General features: G+C 41.4%; 2 protein-coding genes across 3 annotated transcripts in view; both read right to left on the bottom strand.

Moving 5' to 3' along the window:
* The window catches only part of LOC139612236 (cleavage and polyadenylation specificity factor subunit 3-like), a 7,738-nt gene extending 5,599 nt beyond the window's left edge, over window positions 1-2,139 (bottom strand). The window contains exons 1-5 of the mRNA XM_071467591.1: window positions 1,948-2,139; window positions 1,288-1,351; window positions 995-1,092; window positions 449-577; window positions 157-334 (exon numbers count right to left, since the gene is read on the bottom strand). Of these exons, the coding sequence (XP_071323692.1) occupies window positions 157-334; window positions 449-577; window positions 995-1,092; window positions 1,288-1,351; window positions 1,948-2,018 (540 nt within the window). The 5' untranslated portion in view covers window positions 2,019-2,139. The remainder of the gene's footprint in view (window positions 1-156; window positions 335-448; window positions 578-994; window positions 1,093-1,287; window positions 1,352-1,947) is intronic.
* Window positions 2,140-2,794: 655 nt separating this feature from the next.
* Window positions 2,795-25,297, bottom strand: asap2b (ArfGAP with SH3 domain, ankyrin repeat and PH domain 2b). 2 transcript variants are annotated; one of them, XM_071468156.1, is made up of 29 exons: window positions 24,821-25,297; window positions 19,478-19,550; window positions 17,592-17,737; window positions 17,322-17,396; window positions 15,895-15,944; window positions 15,233-15,362; window positions 15,027-15,112; window positions 14,618-14,693; window positions 13,880-13,966; window positions 13,025-13,128; window positions 12,741-12,810; window positions 12,439-12,549; window positions 10,732-10,819; window positions 10,597-10,645; window positions 10,350-10,516; window positions 9,001-9,134; window positions 8,552-8,646; window positions 8,270-8,459; window positions 8,073-8,158; window positions 7,573-7,688; window positions 7,056-7,123; window positions 6,449-6,556; window positions 6,126-6,360; window positions 5,788-5,895; window positions 4,741-5,011; window positions 4,575-4,633; window positions 4,418-4,482; window positions 3,947-4,066; window positions 2,795-3,703 (listed from the first exon to the last, which is right to left on the bottom strand). In XM_071468156.1, the coding sequence occupies exons 1-29, from the start codon at window positions 24,944-24,946 to the stop codon at window positions 3,629-3,631; spliced, it is 3,168 nt and encodes a 1,055-aa protein (XP_071324257.1). In that variant the 5' UTR covers window positions 24,947-25,297; the 3' UTR covers window positions 2,795-3,628. The 2 variants fall into 2 exon arrangements, with proteins under 2 accessions (XP_071324257.1, XP_071324258.1); XM_071468157.1 differs by lacking the exon at window positions 12,439-12,549 and having other exon boundaries at window positions 24,821-25,296.
* Window positions 25,298-25,586: the final 289 nt, after the last annotated feature.

The following is a 25,586-nucleotide window of genomic DNA, read 5'->3' on the forward strand; positions in this document are numbered from 1 at the left end:
CTGCTTCCTAACCACTCAACTATCAGGTTGTCCTGTCATCATAGTTTTATTTGTTGATTATTATTTGGATTAATCAACAATGTGTTTACAACAGGATGAATCTGAACTTGTTGCTTTGAGCTCACTGTCATGGACGATGCGACCGGCGTGCGTTACCTTGACACCGGCGATCTCAATCATGAACATGGCGGCTCCGAGGACGTGCCCGGCGTGGTAACACCAGAACTTGATGCCGGCCACTTCCTTCACCTCGTGGAAGTTGATGGTCTCGATCTTCTCCATGCTCTCCTCCAGGTCTGTCTCAGTGTACAGCATGTCGTCCGCTGAGATGTTACTGCAGCACACGTCAGCGTTAACGCACATCACACACACACACACACACGGGTTGTAAACACGGCGCAGGTGCTAAGGGAAGAAAAGCTGCAGTAAACTGTTCTTTAAGTCCTACCTGACTTTGACGTAGTCGGACAGCAGCCAGCGGTAGATGGCCTTTGTAGCGTGAGTCATGAAGGTTCGTCCTTTAAAACTGGTTTTCTGCAGGAACCAGGGCAGAGCTCCGCAGTGGTCCAGGTGGAAGCTGAGGGAGGAGGTGGGGGGGCAGCATGTCAGTTACTGAGGAGCCTCCAGTTTTTCATCCACCCTGATACTTATGCTACCTCAGGTATGATGGGCTTTCACACCTGAAATTTCACTGTCATGACAAACGTCATCACTGTCTTATTTCTCTATTTTTTAATTACCAGTTAATAATAACATTGACAACACCTGCAGTGTTAAATGTCCTGCTCACTACATATGTTCACTATTAATATTCCAATATGTCATTATCAGATCTTTTTTTGAACTCTAATCCATATCAGCTTAAAAAAAAAAAAGAATATAGAGTAAAAATGGAAGAAACAAAGTGTTCGGACAGTGGTTGGAGGAGAAACCTGATGTCAGTGTGAGTATAAGTGTCTGTGTTTTCTGGTTCTCAGAGATCCTCTGAACTCACTGGCTGATGAGCAGCAGGTCGATCTCAGCCGGATCGATCAGGTCGATGTAGGGCAGAGCGTCCATTCCCTCGAGACCAGGATGGATCCCACAGTCCAGCTAAACCACAACACACACACACACACACACACACACACACACACACACACACACACACACACACACACACACACACACACACACACACACACACACACACACACACACAGATGCTTCAAGACTCTGAGGAGACTCTGCACACTGATTTTAAAATGTAGAGCTACACAAAGACAAACAAAGCAGGGGCAGTGTTACCATGATCTTCCGTCCTTTGAACTCCAGGATGATGCAGGATCGTCCCACCTCCTGTCCTGCTCCTCTGGACATAAACAGTGAAATCAACACTTTTATGTCCCAACATCCAGATGTTTTATATTTCTGTATTTTATGATAACTAGTTAACTAGTTAATTAAAAAAATGTCAAACTCATCAGAACAAATAACTAGGGGATTTGCTGCGAAGATGCATTTACGTCAGGTATAACCAGATCTACTCTCACCCAGAATATGTAAAACCAAACTCTATTCAAAAGTGACGCATTTTAAAACAATGAACAAGCGAATGCAAAAACACGTCAAGTTCTATAACTTTATTAATCAATACGATTATTAATTTAGATTTTATAGAATCCACTGAGAACATCATCATTTCAGTCAAACGTGTGTTGATGGAAGATAATCACATTTAGTTTTACAAGTTAGTGTTGCACCAACAACATTTGGTCTATGCCGAAACGAAGACTTGCCTCTAAGGATTTATTGAAAGTATCATAAGATCAAGCTGGACGATGTTTTTGCCTTTGCTGACAAAAAATAACTTGTAATTGAGGAGGTTTCTGGATGGAGTCTGGTGATGGAGCGGCGGCTCACAGACGCTTTCTGGTAAAACGGAGATGAAGTTGTGTTTAAACTCACAGCGGGCGGATGAGCAGCTGGTCGCTTTCCTCCGCAGGAACAGTTGTGTCCGGTTTACGTTTCGCTGCCATGTTTACCTCAACCAACACGACAAATATCAAACTAAACAAGTTAATTCATAGCTGCTTCAGCTGCGACGCGCCTGTCCAGAAGTTTGGCTTTTCCGGTCCGTGCCGTAAATCTGTCCGTGTACTACACACCTCAGCTCTGAACTGAGATGAAAGGTTCCTCCTTCCAGGAAATAAAGATAAAACTTAGTGACAAATAGAAATATATATTTTTAAAAAAATAATAATAATATTAAAAAGTAAAAAATATGATTATGCTTTTAATTTAGTAAATCAGAATGAATGTCTATGTCTACGTTATAAATTTTGTTTAATTGAATGAATTTATTCCTAATTTTTCATATAAAAAATTATCCTAAAGGCTTCCACAACATTAACAAAAACTGTATGATATATTTTTGTATCTTTGTCTAATCATGTGTATTTTTATTTATTTTGTAAAGCACAATGCATTGTATTGTTCTGTAAATTACATTAAATGAAATGAAAATTAATTTAATGATAATAAGTTAAAATAGGTAATAAGTTTTAGTTTTATTATCCTGAAACCAATTTAAATTATAAAAAGAAATTCTGGCACTTTGTGTGAAAGTATGCAAACTTGACCAAAACTATTGAAAAAAGACACTAGATTTTAAAAGAGATTATTTCAGGATTGTTATGTGTTGTATGAAAAACAAAACAAAAACATGAGAAGTGGAAAAAAAGAGGAAAGACAGAGGGGACAAGTTTGGATAACGGTAGGAGCAACAAAAAAAAATCACTTGAACACATGAAGAAAATGTTAAAGGAGTAATTTCATGTTTTTAATGACACAGTGCTTTATATTAGAGTACAGTAAAATCAAAGTGGACGTTCGTATTTTACCCTCCAGCTAATACAGTGAAGCCCTTCAGCCAACAAGTTAAAACAATAAAAATCATTTTCCAGTTGAAACTGCAATCTCAGACATTTCTGATCGAAACAGAAAACAAAGATCAGATCAGAGGTTTTCTGGGCTGTAACATCACAGGTTTGATACCAGCAGCACAAGTTGTATTACAGATATGGCCAAAAGTATGAGGACAGCTCCTTATGTGACAGTGTGATGCTATAACAGCCTCTACTGTCCACATACGTTTGGCCATACAGTGGATATTTTCATATCATGTGTCATGTTGTTGCAGCTCTTCACTGAGGCTCTGTGATGTTTCCACTGAGATAAATATTCTAATTCATTCAACGCTACATGTTTTTTTGTTTCTGCTGCATCATATTTAAGTTATTTCCACAAAATTCATCCTGACATATTTGGGATCTTTGGAAACTCTGAGAATGTAAAATAAAGTTCTGTGAGTTTGAAAACAACAAAGACAAAAACAACATGAGCTCAGCTCTCAAGTATGAAATTTACAACATCTGAGAGGAAATGAAGGCATCAGGTGGAAGAAAAAGCAGCTTCAGTCTGCTGTTTTAGTTCATTTTAGATTTTGGTTCTCAGGTCTGGCTCGAGCGTCCTCGTCGATCCAGGAGGAGGATGATGACTCGGAGTCTTTGTCCTGCTTGTTTCCACTCAGACTGAGCCGTGCCGTCGAACAACTGGAGAAGGGAATCGTCTCCGTTCAGACCTGACGTCACTCTGTGATGAAGTGAACGAAGGTGATGGGAAACACTCCATGTCTGGTCGGCTCTCCTTCAATGTGACCGATCTGAAACCCAGCACAGAGTAAAGTCACAAACAGAAGACACGCTGACGGAAGATCACTTCAGTTCCCAAACACTAGGAAGATTTTTTATTTATGTCGACTGTAGAGAAAACCAGTTCGTGGCATCATATTTCAGTAAAACCTCAAAACAAACATTGTGAAGGTGTCACTTTGTGATGGGATTTTTTACCAAACAATCATTTTCCAAACTGGCAGGTGTGGTAAAAAATTCATGGTCTCACTCACCCACCACTCGCTGTCCTCCTCCCCCTCCACCACGATCACCTCCCCCTCAGAGAACGTCAGCTCGTCTGGATTATCAGCTGAGCAGTTGTAGATGGCCTTCACTCTCTGAGGCTTCTGCTTCTATACAAACACACACACACACACACACACACACACACACACAGACACAGTCAGGCTTAAGTTAAAGAACAATAAACTAAACCAAACTCCATTAACAAAACCACTGATTTATACAATCACATGTTTTCTTCTTTTGGTACTTGAATGAATCAGTCTGTGATTATTTGAATTCAGTGTTTTGTGTCAGAAAGTGAACAACTGCTGGACTTAATCAGTGTTAATTTAATGAAGTGTATTCTGGTGAGCTGTGCCTTTCTTGTTGTCATCATTCTGCTGCTGTTGACTGTATGGTACACTCAGTGTTGACCTCTGACCTCTGTCTGTGTGGTGCTTCTGTGCTTGAGGACTTACAGAGTGGGTGGTTCTTGGTTTGGGTGTTGGCGGAGCCGGACTGTGGGGGGATTTGGACTGAGAACCTACAGAGAGAAATAAACAATGTGTGACATCAGTACCTTCAGAGTTATCAACATCTCTTTGTGTGTGTGTGTGTGTGTGTGTGTGTGTGTACCTCGTTTGTCCACAGATGCAGTCCTGACAGGAGGTCTCTGTGGAGGACGTTTCCCTGATCTGAAATCAGTGAACATAAAATCAACTGATAAAAACTCCCAGTTGTAACACTGAAGCCAGTATAGACCAGTAAAGACCAGTATAGACAAGTACAGTTCAGTTCGTACCCGGTGGGTGATTTGGGAGACTTGGATCCTGGTGGTCCTGGTGGTCTGCTGGTCTGGTGGATGGGGACTGGTGGGGGAAGAGGTGGAGCTTTGTAGTGGGGTGGTGGTGGGATAGAGGGTGGTGTTGGAACTGGTGGTGCTGGGGGGACGGAGGAGAGTCCTGATGCTGCTGCAGGAGGCAGAGGAGGCAGGGGGGTGTTCCTGGCTGACACGGTCTTGGTCTCCACCATACTGGGCTTCTTGTTGACTGGAGGAGGAGCTGTAGGGAGCACTGGGAGAGGAGGAGAGGCCTGAGTCAGATCTTACCTCGTTAATCAAGGTTCATCCAAATTCAGCTGAAATTAAAATCACGTTTCAGTCTCGTTAAATAAAAACCAGGAGCTGGTTCATCAAGGTGGAGCTCAGGGGTGGTTTGGTTTAAAAAATGGTTAAAAAAAAAAAAAAGTAATAAAGTAAATAAATAAATAAATAAATTAATTAATTAATATAAAAAATAAAGTTTGTAAAAATAGTTAAAAAATAAATAAAGTATGTGAGTGATGAATGCTATTTCAACATTTATATATTTATATAAATTTAGAAAATAATAAATTAGTATAGAATAAATTGAACACTGTTGTATTAATACAGTAACGCTAATTAAAATCACATTCAGTTTTTGGTACTTTATGACACATATAAACATCTTCACTAAACAGAAGACTGTGGTTATTGTCTAATATTTAATATTGGATTCACGTTCAACATTGGCTGTAAAAATATATTCAATTGTTTTGTTTCTTCAGCCCTGAGCACTGTCTGCAGGCGCCGTCTCAGGCTGCAGCTACAACCTCAGTGTATTGGAGGGTCGGACTGTATCCTGTACGCAGCCTCACAAAAACAACAACAGGACGTGCAAAACAGCCACAAAGAGATGACAAAGGAACATAAACAGACGCACAGCTCAACAACAAAGAGACACAAAACTACAAAGAGATGCACAGCGATGCCTATTATAGTGTTTTAATTTGTATAGGCAGTGTGGAGCTGACAGGAAGTGACACTCACCGTACATGGAGGAGTTCCTCTCAGGGGTCTGAGGGTTCGGGGGGTCGGAGGACGACCGCTGTCTTCCTACAGTTTCTATGGCGGCAGGTTTACTGTGACCTAAAGCTCCTGCAGAGACACAAAACAACACATCTCAGAACTGATGTCGTTTTTATTCCAGGTGAAGAGACAAGAACAGTCCAGCAGGTAAAGCCTCTCACTGGGTTATTACCCAGTTTTTAAAATGAATAAATAGTTTATATGAAAGTTATTAGGAGGAGAAGGGGGATGAATCCCATAGGGACAGAAAGAGCGGGAGCCCAGATACAAAGCGAACCGACGCCCCCACATCCTCTGACCTCTGTGGGGGGCTCTTGGTGGCAGCGGGGGCGTCGGTCCCGGTGGCGGCAGGTTGAGGTCCAGCATGGTGCCATAGGTCTCGTTGCTGATTATGGTGCTGGGAATCTGAGGCCTGTGTTTGTCACGCATTAGACTTGCGGCGTCTCGGGCCAGCGCCGCCAGGTTGGGCTGCATGGGGCCGCTGCCCGGCACGAAGCAGCTGACCGGACGCTCCTCACGACGGTTGGGGATGGGCTGCAGGGGGATGCACAGAAAACAACAGGCCGTTACACATCCTGAATATCTGTGTGTCCGTTTACTTCATCAGATAAAACCAGCTCACCTTGTCCTCCATCTCGTCCTCGCTCTCGTCCAGGTCCTCGTTCTGGAGACGCCACTCGTACTCAACGTGAACATGGACGTTAAACTTTCCGGTCTGAGCCTGAGTCAGCTGAAACACACACAACGATGTTTTTAATCCAACATGAAACAATCGACGAGCATAAATACACAACAAAAATCCCTCGGAGGAACAAAGAGAAAGAGTTTAAGTTGAGTGATTGAGTTCAAGTGGACGGGTGCAGACACAGAAGACGCTCCATAGGTAAATAATAGTGACTTGAATTTGATTCGGGCGAGTAGTGCATAAAGGGAAGCTCGCCAAAAATGTGTTTTGTGAGGTCACAGTGACCTTGACCTTTGACCACCAAATTCTAATCAGTTCATCCTTGAGTCTGACATTTGTGCCAAATTTGAAGACGAGACGAACAACCGGAAACGTAGTAACTCCTCAGACCACAGCTGTCCTCTCACCATTTCATTTCATATATCCTGTAATGTGTTGTTACTCATTTAGGTTGTTAGTCCAGATGATATGAATTCTGTTGTGTGTTTGTGTTGATATGAGGCTGTACTTTTTTTTAGTTGCTTATTTCATGCTGTGCTCTTACCAGCTCTTCGCACTGAGTGTGTCGGAGACGTTTGGCGATGTCCAGCGGCGTCTCTCCTGCTTCGTTTGCTGTGGAGACAAATTAATGAAACAAAGAATTTAAACAAGTAGAAAACGAAACATTAGCAGTCGCACTTGCTGCATTTTCACATCAGAAAACTGAACCGTTTAATATTTCACTTTACTACAGATCGATCTTCACCATCTATCTACACAAAATATGAAATGTTAGCGGCGTCTGGATGTTAACACTGGGCCAGTCTTCTTCAATCTGTATCTGCACGAGCAGATTCATCCACTGGGGACCATGAGATGTGACATCAAAATAAAAGCCAACAGCAACACTAACACACTTCATTCAGCCAGAGCTACTTAAAAGGGAAGCTACATACACACTGTGTCTCTGACAACTGGTGTGAACATCTTGAAATAATGTGTGAACGCTGCCACTCAGATGAGCTGCAGAACAACAGTGGTGTTAGTGTGTGTCCTCTGTGTGCAGCTGTTTGTGTTCTTACTGATGGAGACTGAGGCTTTTCCTCTCAGCAGCAGCTTGAGACACTCGCTGTTGTCAGTCAGGCAGCAGTAATGCAGCGCTGTGCTTCCTTTGGCCGTCTGCTTGTCCAGGTTAGCGCTGAAACACACACACACACACACACACACAGGTTAAAGGTTAAATAAAAGAAAAGACAAAGAAAAGACAGAAAATGTTCCTCTGGGGAGAAAGAGAAAACAACAGGAGTGTAACTATTGTAAACACTGAGGTGATTTGGTTTTGTCCCTCATCAATTAAAGTTAGAAAAGTACATGTTCAGTCAGTGTTTCCCGGAGGAACAAAATGATGCACAATGATGGGAGCATTATTTTACTAAACCAGAACCTGTGGAAACCTGAATAAAACTTCTGATTTCATGCAGCAGCTTTGTAGACGTCCACAAAACCAACGTGCTTTAACGTTTCCTCTGCCCTCGGTGCACTGACAGCCTTTCACCTGACGGAGGTGACCTGCAGCTGTTACCTGTTCTGAGCGAGGAAGTCGACGATGTGGAGGGAGTTTCTGTCGACCATTCGGACCGCCAGGTGGAGCACCGTCTCTCCCGGTTCCTGACGGGAACAAACAGACCTTGAGTAAAACCTCCACTCACACAGACGGCGTGATCAGGACCAATGTCACTGCGTCCACCATTAGAGGACTATAGATCACTGCAGTCGTACGTGTTCGTTGGGCTGTGCCATGGCCTCCATCAGGTCCACCCCCTCAGCGTAGACCTGGATCAGAGACAGGATGTCCCTGTTCCTGACGGACTCGTATAAAACCTGTACTCTGGACGCAGCGTCGGCACAAAGCCGCTGGGCGAAGCGCTTCTCTGTGTACTTGGCTACGATGTAGTCCTTCCTCATCTGCCTGGAAACCACCAGAGAGAGACAGAGTTAGTGCGTCACAGCTGATTCGGCTCCTGGATTTCCCTCCTTTCAGCCTGTGTGAGCGTCACTCACATGTCACTGCTCGGATCAGGTTTGGTTACGTCCTGCGCTGAAAGGTCTGCCTCCATGATGTCGTTGAAGTTCGCATTTCCCACGTTCTTTGCCAACTAAAACACAACAAAAACACGTCCGGTGGATCCATCAGAGCTGCTGCTTCCTGCACTAAAACTGTCACAAACTCATGCTCTCTGCTTCCTCCAACACAGTATATATGATGAACTTCTGTACTCTCTTCATATGCTCTACATTTTATGGATAACTTCAAAACTCATCAAGACAGACGGCACGATGCGAAGTACTGCAAGAAAAATCTTCAAGAATTTTATATGTTGAATAAAATTTCCATCTTTATTTTTAAAGTATTATTAGTTTTTGTCAAGATAACAGAAAACTGTGTGACTCTCCTCTGCCGCGACGCTTTGATTCCCGTCCCTCCTCTGGGGACAGTGAAGTGGACTCACCAGCAGCTCAGAGGTTCCCAGGACATCCAGGTCCAGGCTCTGGATCCTGGAGTAGTGGACCCCCATCTCCCTGTGGATCCCAGAGCACTCGATGCAGATCAGCACCCCGAGGTTGGTGGACAGCCAGGTGGGGGCTGATGGGAGGAAGTGGGGGTGGGGGTGGGAGGGTACATAGGAAACTCTTTACTCTTTGAAGTCTTTGAAGTTTTTCTCTATGATGTTAAAAGTTGAAAACGGAATAACAACGAAATTCAGTCATAAAGTCTGAGAAACATCAGCTGCTGTGAGCTACGACGACACTCAAAACAAGCACAGAATAGAGGTGGGGGCCCTGCTCTGGGGGGCCTCATCCCTGACTGACTGACTGACTGAAAGTCAGGACCTGTGACAATGAAACTCTACAGTTTCGTCCTCCTGCAGAAACTCGTCTGACCGGCAGCTGAGGAATGTACTGTGAAGGTACACACCAGGTGAGGCCTCAGTCACTGCAGGTACTACTGCAGGTACTACTGCAGGTACTACTGCAGTACTGCTGCTACTGTGAGTCCAGGGAGGTTTCTGCGTCAGTTGTTTTAAGTGCAGCTTTATTACATTGTTATTACATCCATCGCATTTATAAAGGTTTGTATCAGTATCATGTTATTATTGTCATTATAATGTAGACGTGTAGCAGCAGGATTCATGGTACAAGTGGCATTAGACGTAGTACAAATAAAACTAATGGCTTTACTACAAGTGTAGTAGTGCTTGTAGCAGCATCAGGTGAAGCAGAACTAGTAACAGTAGCAGTAAGGAGTACTTATGGAAGTATTTATCTACTTCTTATTGTTACTGTAGACTTCTGTGTATTTTTTTCTTTTGTCTTTGTATTTTACTGTAATTTATTGTACTTTTATTCTGCTGCTATGATATTTTAATGTCATCCATCCATCTGTAAGAGGAGGAACTGGAGCTGTGCAAATAGAAGCAGTATTGGTAGCAGTAATAGCCGTATTAGTAGAAGTATTAAGAGCAGTAGTAGCAGTAGTGCTAGTATTAGTAGCAGTAGTAGCGGTGTTAGTATTAGTAGCAGTATTATTAGTAGCAGTAGTATTTGTAGTAGTATTATTACTAGTATCAGTAGTAGTATTAGTAGCAGTATTAACAGTAACAGTAGTATTAGTAGTAGTAGTAGTATTATTACTAGTACCAGTAGCAGTAGTATCAGTAGTATTAGTAGTAGTATTATCAGCAGTATCAGCAGTGTTAGTATTAGCGGTAGTATCAGCAGTATCAGTATCTGTAGCAGTATTAGTATTAGCGGTAGTATCAGCAGTATTAGTAGTAGTAGTATTTCCAGCAGTACTGACCGGCCGCTCCACAGTCACAGCAGCCGTCGTTCCCGCTCATCCTCTTCACCTCCCCCACGATGGCCTTGGTCAGCTCCTGGACGATGTTGTTCTCGCCCTCGTCCTGGTCTCCTTTGAAGGCCTTGGTCAGCGCCTCCTCCTTGCTGTTCTGCAGCACCGACACCCAGCTGCACAGACACCAGACCTCAGTCAGACACCCACACCGAGCTCAGAGCCGCAGCTGCACAGCAAACTTTCTGCTACTTACACCTGACACTCGGCCTCGTCCTCGGCCTGGAAGTGATAGGTCCTGTCGTCTGAGGGAGACAGACAAATGTCAGACAGAAAGACAAACACGCCGTGGAAACAACACGTTATTCAGACACGAGTCTCTGCGGCGTACGCGAGAACAGATCGAAGCTCTTCTTCTCGTCCGGATTCCTCTTCACCTGGCAGGTGAGCAGGTTGAGTTTGGCTGGAGGTCGGTTAGGCTGCAAGACAAGGAGCAGGGAGACAGGTGAGACACAGCAGGTGAGAACAGCAGAGTGTCCACAGACAGAGACAGAGACGTGCTGTGATACAGTTCAATCGGACAGAGATGGAGACGAAGAAGAATCATGTTCTGAAAGGTAAAGTCAGGGATGAGCTTGTGTTCATGTTGGTTTAGTATGTTTAGTTTTCCTCTGAAGTACAGTCACAGCTGCATTTATGAGTTTTAATACGTATATAAGATGAGACACAATAAAGGCCCTGAAAACAGCTTTAATTATGAGTGATACATTAACAAAGGCTCCAACAGCAGCTTACTGGTTATCTCAAGTTTCACGTTTATTTATCTGTATAGCACTGAATGAGGTGATAAAACACCAGCACAGATATTTGGAGAAAAAGTAAAACAACAGGAGTTTAAGCCCAGTAGTAGTGAAAACTTAGATGAATAATCACGTTTAAATGAGAGGTCAAAATAAGGGATTAAAAATTACAAAATTAAAATTTGGATGTTAAAATCAATTAAACATAAATAAATAAATACTGGGGGGAGGTTAAGGCTAATTTGTATACGTAGGCAAACTGTCCCTAGTGTTTTTATGGATGCAGTAACAAAACAAAAAAGGAAAAAACATGAGGTGATGTCTGGTGCTTCTGTGCATCCGTCAGGTTTTAGCAACTTTTGAATCAAAACAGAGCAGGAACAAGGATTACAATTAAATTACAATTGAATATTTCTTGTGTTTTACTGATGACGACATTCAGACTGAAATCAACTCATTAATTAATGGTAACGAGTACAGCTGACCTCCACTGCTATGGAAAGGTGACATGGTGAGGATACACAGTCTGCCAATGGTGTCACACTGTTCCACTGATCTACAGTAAAGCTGCAAGAAAAGCAGCCACGCACCGGAAAAAGCAGTGAAGAAGAAATCTGTTAGCGCAGTGCAGGTTTCAAACTTTCCACAAAAATGTTTATATGAGGAAGCAGTTACTGCACTTTCACACACATTAATCCTCAGGAATACACACACTGAACTTTGATGACGTAATTTAACATAACAAGAAAACAGGTCTGGTTTATAAAAACTTTATTCACTGGATGACCCCATGTTTTTTTGTATGAAACCTTTGCGTTGGCCTCCTGCTACTGTCAACAAAGTAAATTTGGTCTGAACTCAGCCTTAGACGAAAGATCAGAGAGTGACCAAAGTCTTTACAAACCATCTTCTGGGGACAATGAATGTCCACAACAAATGTCGGAGTAATGTGTGAAGCGGGTCTCAAGATATTTTGCTCTAAGTTTGTCCTGAGGGTGGCGCTAAAGGAAAGATCACAGAGTCATTAAAATCTAAAGGGTTCATCCTCTGAGGAGCAGGAATGAGATCTGGACTTTACAGCCTGAAATCTCTTGAATTAAAATGTATATTTTGTCCTGAAGATGGTGCTACAGAAAAAAATCACTGGATCACCAGAAAGATAAAGGATTCATCCTCTGATGACCACGAAGAAACGTCACTTTATCTTGTAGATGTTGACACGTTCCTGATATAATGAACATACTGATGTTGTTAGTGACCCCCCCCCATTTAAAAACCAAAGCTCGTCCTCTTCCCACCCTTCTCTCTGTCAGCCTTTTCCTTATGCTCTTCCTTCTCCTGCTTCTCCTTTTTCTCTTCCTCTGCTTCTTGCTCTGTCCTGATTGGCCGTTTGACTCTTCATGTAAAAACTTCAAAATAAAAGACAGAAGGAACAAAAAGAAGAAAAAAAAAAATAAGAGGCCAAATAAAAACCTGTTGCCTGTCCCCAGCTGATGTAGACTGTAAGTCTATAAGGAGACTTCTGATTGGACATGCAGACAGGAGGGCGGGAGCTCGGCATGCAGGAGCACCTATAGGAGAAGAGGGTTTGGTGTCTTACCGTGCCGTGGCAGATGGTCAGGAAACCGTTCTTTACCGAGCACTTCCTCTTCTGCCACACCTTCCTCAGTCTGAGGAGCAGAGCGTTCACACGCGTGTTATTAAGATCATACAGTGCTGCATGAGTCATGTGACGTAGTCGTCCACAGAACTCCTGTAAAGGAACGTTTGTTTCTACACACATTCTTTCAGGGATTTGACCCCATGGAAGAAGGGATGTCAGCCATGCTGGTGTGAGCAGGAAGTTATTTTCCTGTGGGATTCTGGGACAATGAGTTCACTCACCCCTCACTTTTCTTGTAGAGGACTCCGGAGCGTTCGGTGCCGTGGGCCTTGTTTCCCTGCAGCTGATGGAGGCTGTAACCTGCGTTCTGCTTCGCCTGAGAGTCCTGTGAAGACCAGGACACATTAACCTCCGTATTTATGATCTAAGGCCCTGATGGCGCCACCTAGAGGCTGCAGTTTTCATTGCAGACACAATCTGAACAAACAGGAAAGCTAGTGGAGAAATCTGAAGGGTTTGTCCTCTGAGGAGCAGGAATGAGATCACAGATATTTCACAGAAATAAGCAGCAGCAGTTGCTCTGTCTTTTGGAGACAATAAATTTGTTTCCCAGGGTAAAATATGGAGCTGAACAAAATCTCAAAGCATCATCCTCTGAGGACAATGAATGTTAACACCTGACTTTCATGGTCAGTAGATTTCAAGATGTTTTTCTTCAATCAGCAGCCGGGGAGGGGCCAACATGCCGTTAGCAAAAATGTAACAATAAACTAAAAACTGATGCTGATGCTGATGATGAAGAAATCTATAAATAAATATGTGTTGTTTGTTTAGACTTGTGTACTTGCAGTATGCAATCAAATTTGTAATCACCTAGAGAAAAGTGTGTTTTATTTATTTTTCTGCAATGACTTGTTAGACATTAGAAGGCTCTAAATACCCATAAGCCTCAGCTGCCGTTGCTATGGAGAAGAAGCCAATCAAAAATTCAAAATGCTTTGTTGTTGAATTTGTGAACAAAAGATGGCAGCATAGTTACTGAAATCATCCAAAACTGTCAGAGACAGAATTTTAAGACTGATGATCAGATGATTATTGGGGAAATGCACCCTGGGAGTTGTAGTTTGTTCCCCCACCTCCTTCTGCTCAGACTGCAGTGAAGCCTTCAGGACGTCTCGGAGCTGAACCAGCTGTTTCCTCTCTCCATCCTGAGTCTGTTTAATCTGAAGGACACAGATGGAGACATGGAAATCAGTGTTAAAGTAGCAAAACCACAATAACAAAAAAAAATAAACAACTCAATTATAAGTATAAGTAAAATTTTACATAAATGAAAAGTAAACTAAAAGTATTGCAGACAAAACGTTCTTAAAAGCATCTCATGATGCAGAAATCTCTCTCAGTTTTACATTATAATATACTTGAATCATTATTATTGATAACACATTATTTTATTATGAGCTGATTTAATGTTTTATGTAATATCTTAATTTCAAAAGTAATTATCACTAATATAAATATAATTGTAGTGGAGTAAAAAGTACAATATTTTTCTCTGAGATGTTGTGCAGTAGAAGTACACAGTATCATAAAATACGAACACAAGCAAAGTAGAAGTACCTGAAATTTGTACTTAAGTACAGTATTTCAGTATATTTATATTACTGACAACATCTGTCTAAAGTTTATTCTTGTGTTTTAGGTTTTAATGTTTTTTTCTACCATCAAGACAACCAACATTACAATTTAATATCAATAATAGGAAAGAGGCCTTTTGGGTGAAATGACCCTTTAATGCCAGTTCCTCTGAATAATCTTTATCTATGCTGCACTGCACTGAAAACCCCTGCAGCCATGTTAACCCGTGTCCTCACCGTGGTCAGGTCTGTGGCCAGTTTCTCTACGGAGGGTTTCAGACTCTCCACAGCTTTCAGTCCGTCCTGGAAAAAACTGAACAAGACACGAGAAAACACTTCAGTGGGAAATTAGAAGCTCCAAAATAAATGGACACATATTAACAATAAAACTGAACAAAATGACCCCTAATACACAGAAAAAATCGACAAACAAACAAAAGGCACAAATCTCCAAATGTGTCATAAATGATTTCCACATTATTTACCTCATTGTTGCTGTTGATGGAAATTAAATTAAGAAAAACAATGTGGAGTTAACTATTATTTCTTTGTCTCTAAATGAAGTTTGACCACAGTTTTTCAGATGCACACTGGACAGATACTGAATGAACATGATGAATGACCCGAACATGTTTCTGAAACGTACTTGCACTGAGCGTGGAAATACTTGATGAGGTTCTGGAGGAAGTCGACGCCTTTCTTCACCTTGATCTCGTTCACTTTGAGGAGATACTGCAGAGCGAAACCAGAAGGAGACACAGATGTAGAAAAGAACGTTTTCTAAAATGTAATAAAAGGATTAATAAATAAATAAAAAGATTCAGGTGACCTCTGACCTCTGTATAACCTCACCTCGCACATCTGCAGCTGGAAGAGTCTCCTCTCCTTCTCCATCTCCTCTGCGATTTCTCCTCCACTGAACTCAGTCCGAATCATCCCGTGCTGCTTGGCGTGCTCCCTCTTCTCCTTCTCAATCTTCGCTCTGCAGAGGTCAAAGGTGACATCAAAAATTTAAAAAAAGACCAAGTTAAATCAGGTTTGTCCAGTCAGTAATGCCTTTTGGATCTACTTTGAAAGAATACTTTTTATTTTTAATTTATTTAATTTTTTAATTTATTTTTTAAAACTGAAATTGGTCATGTCTTATAAATAAATATTGATAATAATAATAATAATAATAATAAATTAGCTAACTAATTGTAAATAACTGTACAATGTGCATAAAATGTAAAAAACTGACATGGTTGCAATTATTTTATGAGATCCATTTTCTCATTAGCTTTAAAAAAAAAGTTTTCAATCTTTATATATATATATTTAAGCTACATCTTTTTACTTAAATTCAAATTTGAAAACTTGAAAACTATAAGTTCATGTCAGGGCCAGTTTGAGTTATTTATCTTAAATAACTTCCTGAATTTCTTGTTCTATTATTTTTCACATTAAAAGGCTCAGCTTTTTTAATAAAAGTAAAGTGTATGTATGAAACAGAAAACTGATTTAGTTTTTCTTACAGTTTGGTCTCATAATCCTTCCAGGATTTGTCGAACGGCTTCTTCAGATCCTGAAGGAGGCAGAGACGTTACATAATTAGTCTGAGCTTCGACCAATCACGTCACAGTTCTGATAACAACAAACAGCAATAGAGGACTTTGACCTGTGAGTAACTCAGGAAATATTACTGGATGATAAAGAGTGTGAGGTTTTTTTAACTGATAAAACAGGATGGAGCTGACTTGTTGACAGCTGTTGATACATATCTATTTTCATTTTACACTTTTTTCATTTGATATCAGATCTGCAAGACATAAAGTCTACAAATAAACTCCTGTAGTTGGTTATAAAGATGCTTGAAACTTAAAAAATGTCACAGAGAAAAGAGCAGCGGGAAGACGATTATAAAAAATTGGACAAAAATTTAAAGTAGAGGTAAAAATTGAAATTAAACATATTGATGAAACTTAAAATATCTCAGTCCTCATAAGGTTTTTGTTCTGGCCTTGTGATGGGTGTTGTAAGCAGTTTTTCATTTAAAGCAGCTTTATCACCATCAAGACCCAGAATATATATATTAGTTGAAATATTTGAAGTAGTTTACTTAAGAATACTCAAAGATAATTGAATAATTTTAACATCTTTGAAACAAAAATACCAAACTTGCTCTTGTTTCAGTTTCTCGAGTGTAAGATTTTTCTGCTTTTCTCTGTTTTTATGTCACAGTTACTGAGTCTCTCTGGATTTTTCACTGTTGATCGAACAAAACAAGACGTTTGAAGACGTCATGTCGGCTTCCTGGATACAAAATATGGGCATTTTTTCTATTTTCTGAGAATGTACAGACGATTAATTGGAAAATAACAGGCAGGTTAAATGATAGTAAAAATAATCGTTAGCACTTTTTGATTTTTCACAGCAGAGAGTGAAACTCAAGCCTTTTTTCACAGTCATGACTGAAAACAAAATATAAAGCCAACAATTATTTATAAAATACATTCACTTTTTAACATTTATATAATATTTTTGTCTGTAGTCCCTGGTTGTAGATAACATTAATCTCTAGTGATGTAGCTAATCAATTAACATGACCTGGACCTCTGTATGGCCTGAGGGTTCAGAAGGTCCTGGGCCCTGACGGCCCCGGAAACTGACCACAAACAGACAAAAAAAATGTACCCTTGTCCTTAATGAGTCAATGATTCCTAAAAACTGTCTCCTAACAAAAAACCAAACGTTAGAAGTAATGTTACTGTCAACAGCAGGAGAGTAAACATATTCAAAAACTTTGTAAATGAAATTTAAGAATCTTTAAAACCTTTTTTGGGGAACTGAATTCAATGACTTTTCCAGACCTGCAGAAAGTCCACTGTGATTCGTTATTGTGTAGCTGAGACTGTGTGGTTGTTTGAAGCTTTCAGACTGAAACAGAAACTGAAACACAAACCCCTTTCACTCCTTTCAGGTCTCCCTTCAGCAGACTGTCCAGAGGGAAGGTGATGATGTTGTTCATATTCTGCAACTGCAAACAGGGAAGTTGTGTTAAAGCAGAAACCGACACACAAACCGTGGGTCACAGTCAGAGCTCAGGTGTCAGTCAGAGAGGAAAAAAAACGACTGTATGAAGTCCAGTGATCCAGCGCTGACTGCAAACATTTACATCTAAAGTTTAGACTCCTGTGTTTTCTCTCAGTGTGGAGTGAATCCAGCTCCTCACCAGGTTTTTGAAGAGCGCCGTCAGCTCTTTGGTGAAAATGGAGAACTTGAGGAAGGCGGCGCCGACCTCGGCGTCGTCTCTGCAGACGCAGTTGTCCCCGAACTTCTCCATGGCCTGGATGTACTGCTCCTCGTTGTCCACATGAGCTGAAACATACAGGAAGCAGATGATGCCGTGGATGAGGTGTAGATTTTAGCTTTTCTGTCTGAGTTCAATTTCATTACAAAAGAATCCCTCACATAAAAAGCACATAAAACCACAACAAGTCGGTGTTACACGAACACATTATTTTATTCTATCAATAGATATTTATTTCTATATATATTTCTAACACTGCGTCACATAATCACTGGAATGCGCTCATGTCCACATACTTTTGGCCATGTCGTGTTTTGAAACTCAGTTTATCGGTGTTTTCCCTCAGCTTCACTCTGTCCTGTTTGTTTGTTATGACATTTAAAGCTGGTTTTATTTTCTCTGGCATCAGATTCTCTCCTGACGACAGCGAGAAGAACGAGTCCTTGGGCCAAACACCTCTTTTTTTTCCCAGAAATACAAGAATATTTGGTTTCGTTAATTTGCTGAACACGATTGGTGGGATCAGGTCTCTTCTTTCTCTCCTACAGACGGGTGGGTCCTGGAGGCGGGCGTCTTTCCCTCGGCATGCTGGGACAGGAGGTCGGTATGACGAGAATGTTTGGAGGTGAGACTCCACCTGCCTGAACACAAACTCACCACTAACCACACCGACACTTCACACCTGAACGCACCACCAGCTGAGTCACCACTGGTCCTGACTAATAATTCTCCAGGACGTTCCCAGGACTTTTTCAATGACCTGGATATTGTGGCTGAAACAAGTTGAAGTTTCTGCTTTCATTGATTTTATTTATTGATAAATATCATCTTTTATCTGGGCAGCAAGAAACCCAACAATAAGAAAAGAACGATTCTGCAATGATTAGTTGAATTACTGATTAATAGATCAGCTGATTGAGAGAAAATTAATCAGCAACTATCTGATAATCAAATGATCTTTTTTTCCACTTTTTTAGGCAAAAATGACAAAAATGTATTGTTTCAGCCTCTTTAATCTGAATATTTTTTAATTCTGGGGTGTTGATTTCAGATATTCAGGAACCTGTTCATTGGTTTCAGTGTCCAGATACAAACTGAGGAGTCTAATTTAAAGACTCAACAAACCTGAACCTAATATTATGTAACAACCACCTCTGTGTTTTTAACGGCCTGTCAGAAAGACTTTTATTTTGAAGTCTGTAAGTAAAGGTAAAGGATTTTTACAATTATCTTTGAAGTTAAAAATAGCAGGCTGTGTTAGATGGTACAAATTACTGATGTTCCCTGAATGCCTCACTCAGAGGCTAGCATCATCAGGAGCCCCATTTAGAGGGGATATGGGGCAACAGCAGGGAGGCTATGGGAGGTTTAAGGGGGTGTATAGTTGTCAGTCCCAAATGTACCAGTATGAGGGGCCATCAGGGGCCCTTTGCCTTCCTGACTGTATGTGAAGAGATTCATTTATCTTTGTATCTATTAATTGTGACATGTTATTGTTCTTGTTGTTTTAACGTCATTGTTTTCTCTCAGTAGCTGCATCCCCGGCATTTGAAACAGGCAGCAGTGAGTATGGAGGCCCCAAGGAGACAAGACGAAGACGCCTGTTTCCTCACTGTGCTCAGTGTCACTGTGAGTTTGTTCAATACCAACATTTTGAAAATGAAAAAAAAAAAGAGTTACATTTCTTACATGGGCGCTGGTGTTGGCAGTTTGTGTGTGAGCAGACAGGAAGTGACAGACAAAGCGAGGGTTTGTGGTGAGAAGGGTTTGTATTTTTGGACAGACTGAGGTGAAACCGTGACTCTCACCCTGACCAGACGTGTTGATGGCCTTCACCGACTTCTTGATCTTGTACAGAACCGATCGGTCCACGTCCAGAGCCTGAGGAGGACAAACACAGTCAGGACACAAAGCTCTGCTCGCCACCTTCATCAGATCACTTCATCTTGTTTCTGTCACTGATGATTCCTCCTGTTTCTGTCCAGTGTGATTCTCTGCTGTCTGTAGCTCTCAGTCAGACACTGAGGGTCTTTGGGCAGAGAAGGTGATTTGATTTGATTTGGCTTTTCACGTCTCTTTACTTGACTTTGGATGAAGTTCAATGACAAATAAAAACTGCTCATGACTTTAAAACCTTTCTGCCGTTGAACCACAGCTGTCATCACACACATATCACTGTCAGCCTGCTGGTGTGTGTGCAGATGTATTTTTAGACATTTTGATCTTGAAACGTTGTGTTTCTGAATAAATGTTGTGGCTTGGATTCAGAGACAAACGCTCAAACAGCCTCACACCCAGATCATGGGTTTGAAGTTCACAGCTGTCCCACAACTGTGCATAGCCATGTTTAAAATGGTGATACTTTGACAAAAAAAATTTTAAATTCACTCATACAAATGAACAAAATACAAAAAAAGAAAAAAGATAAGAAAAAGAGAAGCTGGGGTTAAAAGTTACTGAGGTGCAAATGGTTTCCTCTGTGGACAGTTGTTTTAAAATAATATTAAAACCAGTGTTTTTACATCTTATCGTTACATTTTAAATCACAGCCTCTACACATTCTTCACATTCTTCCATCAGTGTTCAGATTCATGTCTTTCCTTCAGGCAGCCGTTGGTTTCCCTTCACTTCTTTAAAAATCAGTCTGCAGACACTTAAGGTGACTTTACTGTTTGTTTAGGTGACAACATTATGTAAAACTATCCAAATGTCCATGAAGCTCTATGCGGCTGAATGCTCTGCACAATAATCTGGGTGTTTGCAGTAGTTTTCTCCTTTGTGATGCATTCAAAGACACTCTGACGTCTGAGAACTGTTAGAAAAGCCTGTCATGATGAAGACAGAGTCATAAAATCAAATCCAGAAGACAAACAATATTTAAAATTGTGAAGAGACTCTGTGACTTCTGTCCTTTCTTACATGAAAAAGTGGATGTTTTCTAAACATTTCCTGCTTTATTTCACCATAGCTTTCAAAAACGGAAACTAACCCTGACATATTATCTCTCTGAAGGATCTTTCAATTCTCTGCCACTGGATTTTCATAGAAATGAAGAGAAACCACTGGCTGCATGGAAGGGAGGAAATCTGACGGGATGATGTGTAAAATGGTGAGAATACATTCAAATTTAATTCAGTTTGCACAACAGTGGATTCATAAAAGACATACAAATAAAAACTGTGAGAAGACATGAATTTATAAAATAAACACACAAACACAAGCTAAAAGAAAATCACACATCAAATCTACACAATGTGCAGTTAAAGGGGGAAAATGTGCAAAAACATTGTGCGTGAACATCACAGGTGGTATCCAGGGTCTGAGGAGAGCTGATGGACCAGACAGCTGCCAGATTATAAAAACAATACCTCAGCAAGAGTTTCTAGCTTTACACAACAACAATTATAAATCCAGTGGGCCGTTTGACCTGTAAACTGTAAAAACCTCCAGTTTCAGCTGCTGCCTTTAACCTATTATAATTTGGCCGAAGTGAAATATATGTTAATAATCCTGCAGAGCGACTCGAGCAGATACAGACTGAACAGGAAACAGTTTGTGTTTCAGACAAAACTTAACATCTAAATGCAAAAGCACAATTGTCCCCTTTTAGTAAAACAATAGAGGCGAAACGATCCCACTGACACACTCGGTGTAAATTCTTGTTCCTGTATGTAAATAATTCTGAGCACCGGCAGCTCCTGCTACTGATCAGCTGATTTCATGCAAATCAAACTGAAAAGCAGTTTGTTCAACAGCAGCATTAAAGCAGACGCATGCTGCTGGTTTTTATAGACGTGGTGATGTGTGAGCATTAATCGTCTGTGAACTTCAGTGGAGGTTTTGTTGATCTGTCTGTGTCGTCTCTGAAAATGAACATATGAATGTTTATTTTTAACTTTCACCTGAACATTCAGCAGGTTATAATCTGGCCTCTATGTTCAGTTAGAACCTCTCAGCTTCCTCAAGGAAACCTTTTCAAACCCCTAGCTACTAAAAATCCAAACATTTTAACCACCATTAAAGATAACTCGAGAAGACTTGGAGACCTCCTACACGTTAAAACTTTCCTACCAGTCTGAAACGCTGACTTATTGTTTCATTCAGACACTAATTTATCCTGTTTACTTAAAGCCCAATCCTAATGGATTACTGATAAATATCATCAGCCAGTAAGATTTAAGCTGTGTGGTAATGCTCGCATCACGTCATTGCAGACTCAGCGAGAGTTCATCACATTATTCTGAACATAACTAAGCTACCTGTTTTGTATCTGTTAAACATAGAGCCTATAATCAAAGACTGTTATTTTCAGCAGGTAGAGCTATAGCACATCATCATCATCATCATCATCATCATCATCATCTGAGTGTGGCAACAACGGCAGCAGCAACGTCTGAGTACAACCTCCTGAACCCGGCCCTCTTCACTTCACTACACACTGTCAGCTGTTTTATCAGCTTCACCTCGGTGAGTCACAGCTCAGTGACTCAGTGTAGGAAACACGCCGACACTCCCGAAGCTCAGTTACTGTTTGAACAACAAGAGTTCAACAAACTGAACCTGGTTGAGATTTGATCTAAAAACTTGTCAAGCAGGGTTTTTAAAAACTCTCTTTAGGTCTTTTCAGGTTCACGACAAACAGACGACCTGACATGAGGCAAAGGTGGAGGGGCAGGTTCAGGGGTCCTCAAGAGGACAGGTTAGTTATTGTAGTTTGGTTACTGATTTGATTGTGAGCTGCAGCTCATAGAGGTGACGAAGATACCTTAAAACACTGAAAACTCATGGCTTCTTTTGTGAGTCATAACTCAGCTGAAACATATTTTTAGATTCAGTGTGACTTACACTTTCACTGTATTATCATTATGTCTGATGTGCATCATGATAAACGTCCTCTGCTTACAATAACTGCAGAACTTGCCTGAGAATAATCATGTTTTTAAGTTTTCTCCTGTCTCGCTGTGATCCAGTGACAGTCGTCTGAACATCGGTGGGTACGATGCAAACAGGAACTGATCACAGCTGATTCAGCAAATTTTAATAGAGGCAGTTTGGCTGAATGTAGATGAAACACAGGGCTCAAGATGATACCTCTCGCTTAAAACAGGAAACTGGTTTTAATGATGTTGCTGATTTGTGTATTTTAAGTCAAGTCATGATGTGATGGAACATAACAAAAACTATAAAATACATTTTAAATCACATAACTGATGGTTCAGAATTAACTCTTTCAAAAAGGCCACACATACACTGATCAGCCTCAACATTAAACCAGCTGCCTGTTGTAACAGTGTCTGATCGGTGTATAAGGAACCATGTTACAGCCTGTTTAATCTCTTCTTAAACTCTGTGTAAACAAGAAACCAGGTCTCTGTAATCAGGGCAGAGGATTACAGAGACCTGGTTTCCCAGGTGTACTTTACCTGAGGAACGACGGGACACGTGAGCACGACTCAGTAATTACACAGAGCGATGAGTCGTGATGTGAGTCGTTCAGTACTTTGTGTATTTAATAATGAACCCAGACAATTTATTTTTACATTAGCGGAGTGGAAACTGCCATCGACAGACGATCACATCTGTTCAGTCTAATTATACTCATGTCTGCAGAGCAGTGAGGGGGCGATGAGCTTTAACTCCTCTCGCTTTACCTCAGACAGACGAGTCGAGACAAGACTGAAGCACAGAGGAGCTTTAGAAACTGAACTAGATGGAGAAGAGGAGGAGGAGGAGGAGGAGGAGAGAGAAGGAAAATATGAAATCAGAAGAAGGAAAGAGGGAAACAAGGTGAGGAGTTTAAAGAGAGAGAGAGGAAGGGTAAATGGAGAGACAGAGAGAGAGAGTGGGGGGGGGGTTCTTGTTGGGCGCGATCAGACGAGTGAGGCTCTGTCATCGCCCCCAGGTCCTCTGGGTGGGAACGTCCCAGCATGCAACAGGAGGAAGATACAATATATCGTCCTGACTTGTGATTTTTACAAATATCACTTCACTTCTTCAGGTGTGATGTTAAAATATTCAATAAAAGTATCTAGAGAAACGTATATTCTATTATTTATTATTATTATTATATTGGAAATACTGATTTTATATTCATGATAAATTTTATAATTAATACAACTTAAGATACACTTTCCTACACTTCAGTGAACTTTACTGTCAAACTGAATTATTTGCATTTCTGTATAAATTTGAATTCAAATATTTTCAGATATTCATCTGAGGTGCAATAATAAACCAACACAATTTATTTTAACTAATAATACACAAATAGTGTTGTTGGGTTGTTCTTGTCCATATTGAAAACATTATTGAAACATTCACAGCGTGGCTGGGAAAAGTATATGAAAAAAGGAAACTGGAGTCAGGATTATTAAAGTCCAGTCACTGAGACCAGACTGGAGGTCTGAGTTAGAGCTACTCTGACTTATATAAAACACCTAAACATTTATTCACAAAAAGACATCAGCCTATATGAGCCAAGCCTCTCTGGTCCTTGGAAAGTGGCCCTTAAAACCTCACCAGGACGTCCTGGAAGCTGCTCAAGAAGCCTTGAAAGCGTCTGAAAACACCTGGAAATCTGGCTGGGATCCTGGAACTACATTAAGGACCCTGTGCACAGCCACAGGAAACCCTCTCAGCTGAGGGAACCAGTACGAAGTGACAGCACTGACCTGCTACTGGCTCACTCTGCAGCTCTTCAACCACTGACCTTTGACCTTTATAACTGCGGGTTCCTCATATCAGTTCTGTTAACACATATGCCTCATCATGGTTAGGTTGCAAAACAAAGAGGCAGCTCTGAAGTCTTACAACATGTTGAGCAGCAGGAGCTCAGCTCGGAGCTGTTACTGCATGAGGAAGTGCCTTTCTCTGTTCCTCTTTTCACTGAAAAACACACTTTTTTCGTCTTTTACTGCCTGGAAATAAAGAGGTGAAGGACAGAGACACTGACACACACTTCACCTGCAGACTTCCCCTCAGGAACAGAGGTTTACAGGATGATGACTGAGCTAAATTCACAGGTTTCACCAAACAAACACAGGTTAGAGGGAAACAGAGCAGAGTTTTAATTCTTACTCCTTTGCCTGTAGTTTAACGCGGACAGGTGGAGCTTCTTGTCCCGGGTTATGTCCCTGGGTGTGTTTTCTTACCTCCTCCAGAGCGGCCACCGCGTTCCTGCAGTGGGACATCCGGGTGGTGAAGCTGGAGGTGGTTGGAGCTTTGTAGTCCTCATTAGTCTCTGCTATGAACTCTGTCACACTGATGAGCTCCGGCATGGTGAGTCCCGAGCCACACAACCCGTCCTAAAGCACAAAAACTCTTCTTACTCAAACACAGAGTGGAGCCCGCCGCCCCAGGTACAGCACCACACCTGGGCCGACTCAAAGCGACCCGCACTGTCACAGGCAGCCGCCAAAGATCCTCTCCTGGGTCCAGGACGCGCTCCTCCTCATAGCTCAGGGCTTCACTCACACTTTGGATCCACTGCGGGTCGAGCACTGAGCTTTTATTTCCATCATCTGGTCCAGACACAGGCTGAGAGTGAGGCGAGGCCCGGAGCAGCGCACCGACCCTCCGTCACATTCCTCCGCGCTCCCGCTTCAGACACCTGAGGAAACTGCGCCGCGGGGGGCGGAGACACGCAGAGGTGGGGCGGGGGGAGCGCTCACTCTGCTGCTGTTTCCCGAGACCAAAATCACATAAAGACAGTAAAGTGCGGAAGTTTCTTTTTCCTGTCAGTCATTTCTTCAGCGGCGCAGGAAAGTCATTAAGTACATTTACTCAAGTACTGCAGTTAAGAGTCTTGTACTTCAAGTACTTTGAATATGTGCTAGTTTACTTGTACTCAACTGCATTTAAGAGGTAACTACTTTTTACAGCTGAAGTGAAATGATCATTTTACAATGTAACATGTAA

This window comes from Trachinotus anak, unplaced genomic scaffold (assembly GCF_046630095.1).
Source record: "Trachinotus anak isolate AG129_WGS33_773 ecotype Australia unplaced genomic scaffold, CSIRO_AGI_Tana_v1 ptg000031l, whole genome shotgun sequence".
Taxonomy (NCBI): Eukaryota; Metazoa; Chordata; class Actinopteri; order Carangiformes; family Carangidae; genus Trachinotus; species Trachinotus anak.

Excerpts from the sequence above, each read along its gene's own strand:
- asap2b (XM_071468156.1), bottom strand. The coding sequence starts at position 24,946 with ATGCCGGAGCTCATCAGTGTGACAGAGTTCATAGCAGAGACTAATGAG. Across the intron at positions 15,945-17,321 it reads ACCTGAAAGGAGTGAAAGGG|GATCTGAAGAAGCCGTTCGA; the intron begins GTTTGTGTTTCA and ends TGCCTCCTTCAG. Across the intron at positions 10,517-10,596 it reads GACGAGGCCGAGTGTCAGGT|CTGGGTGTCGGTGCTGCAGA; the intron begins GTAAGTAGCAGA and ends GTGTCTGTGCAG.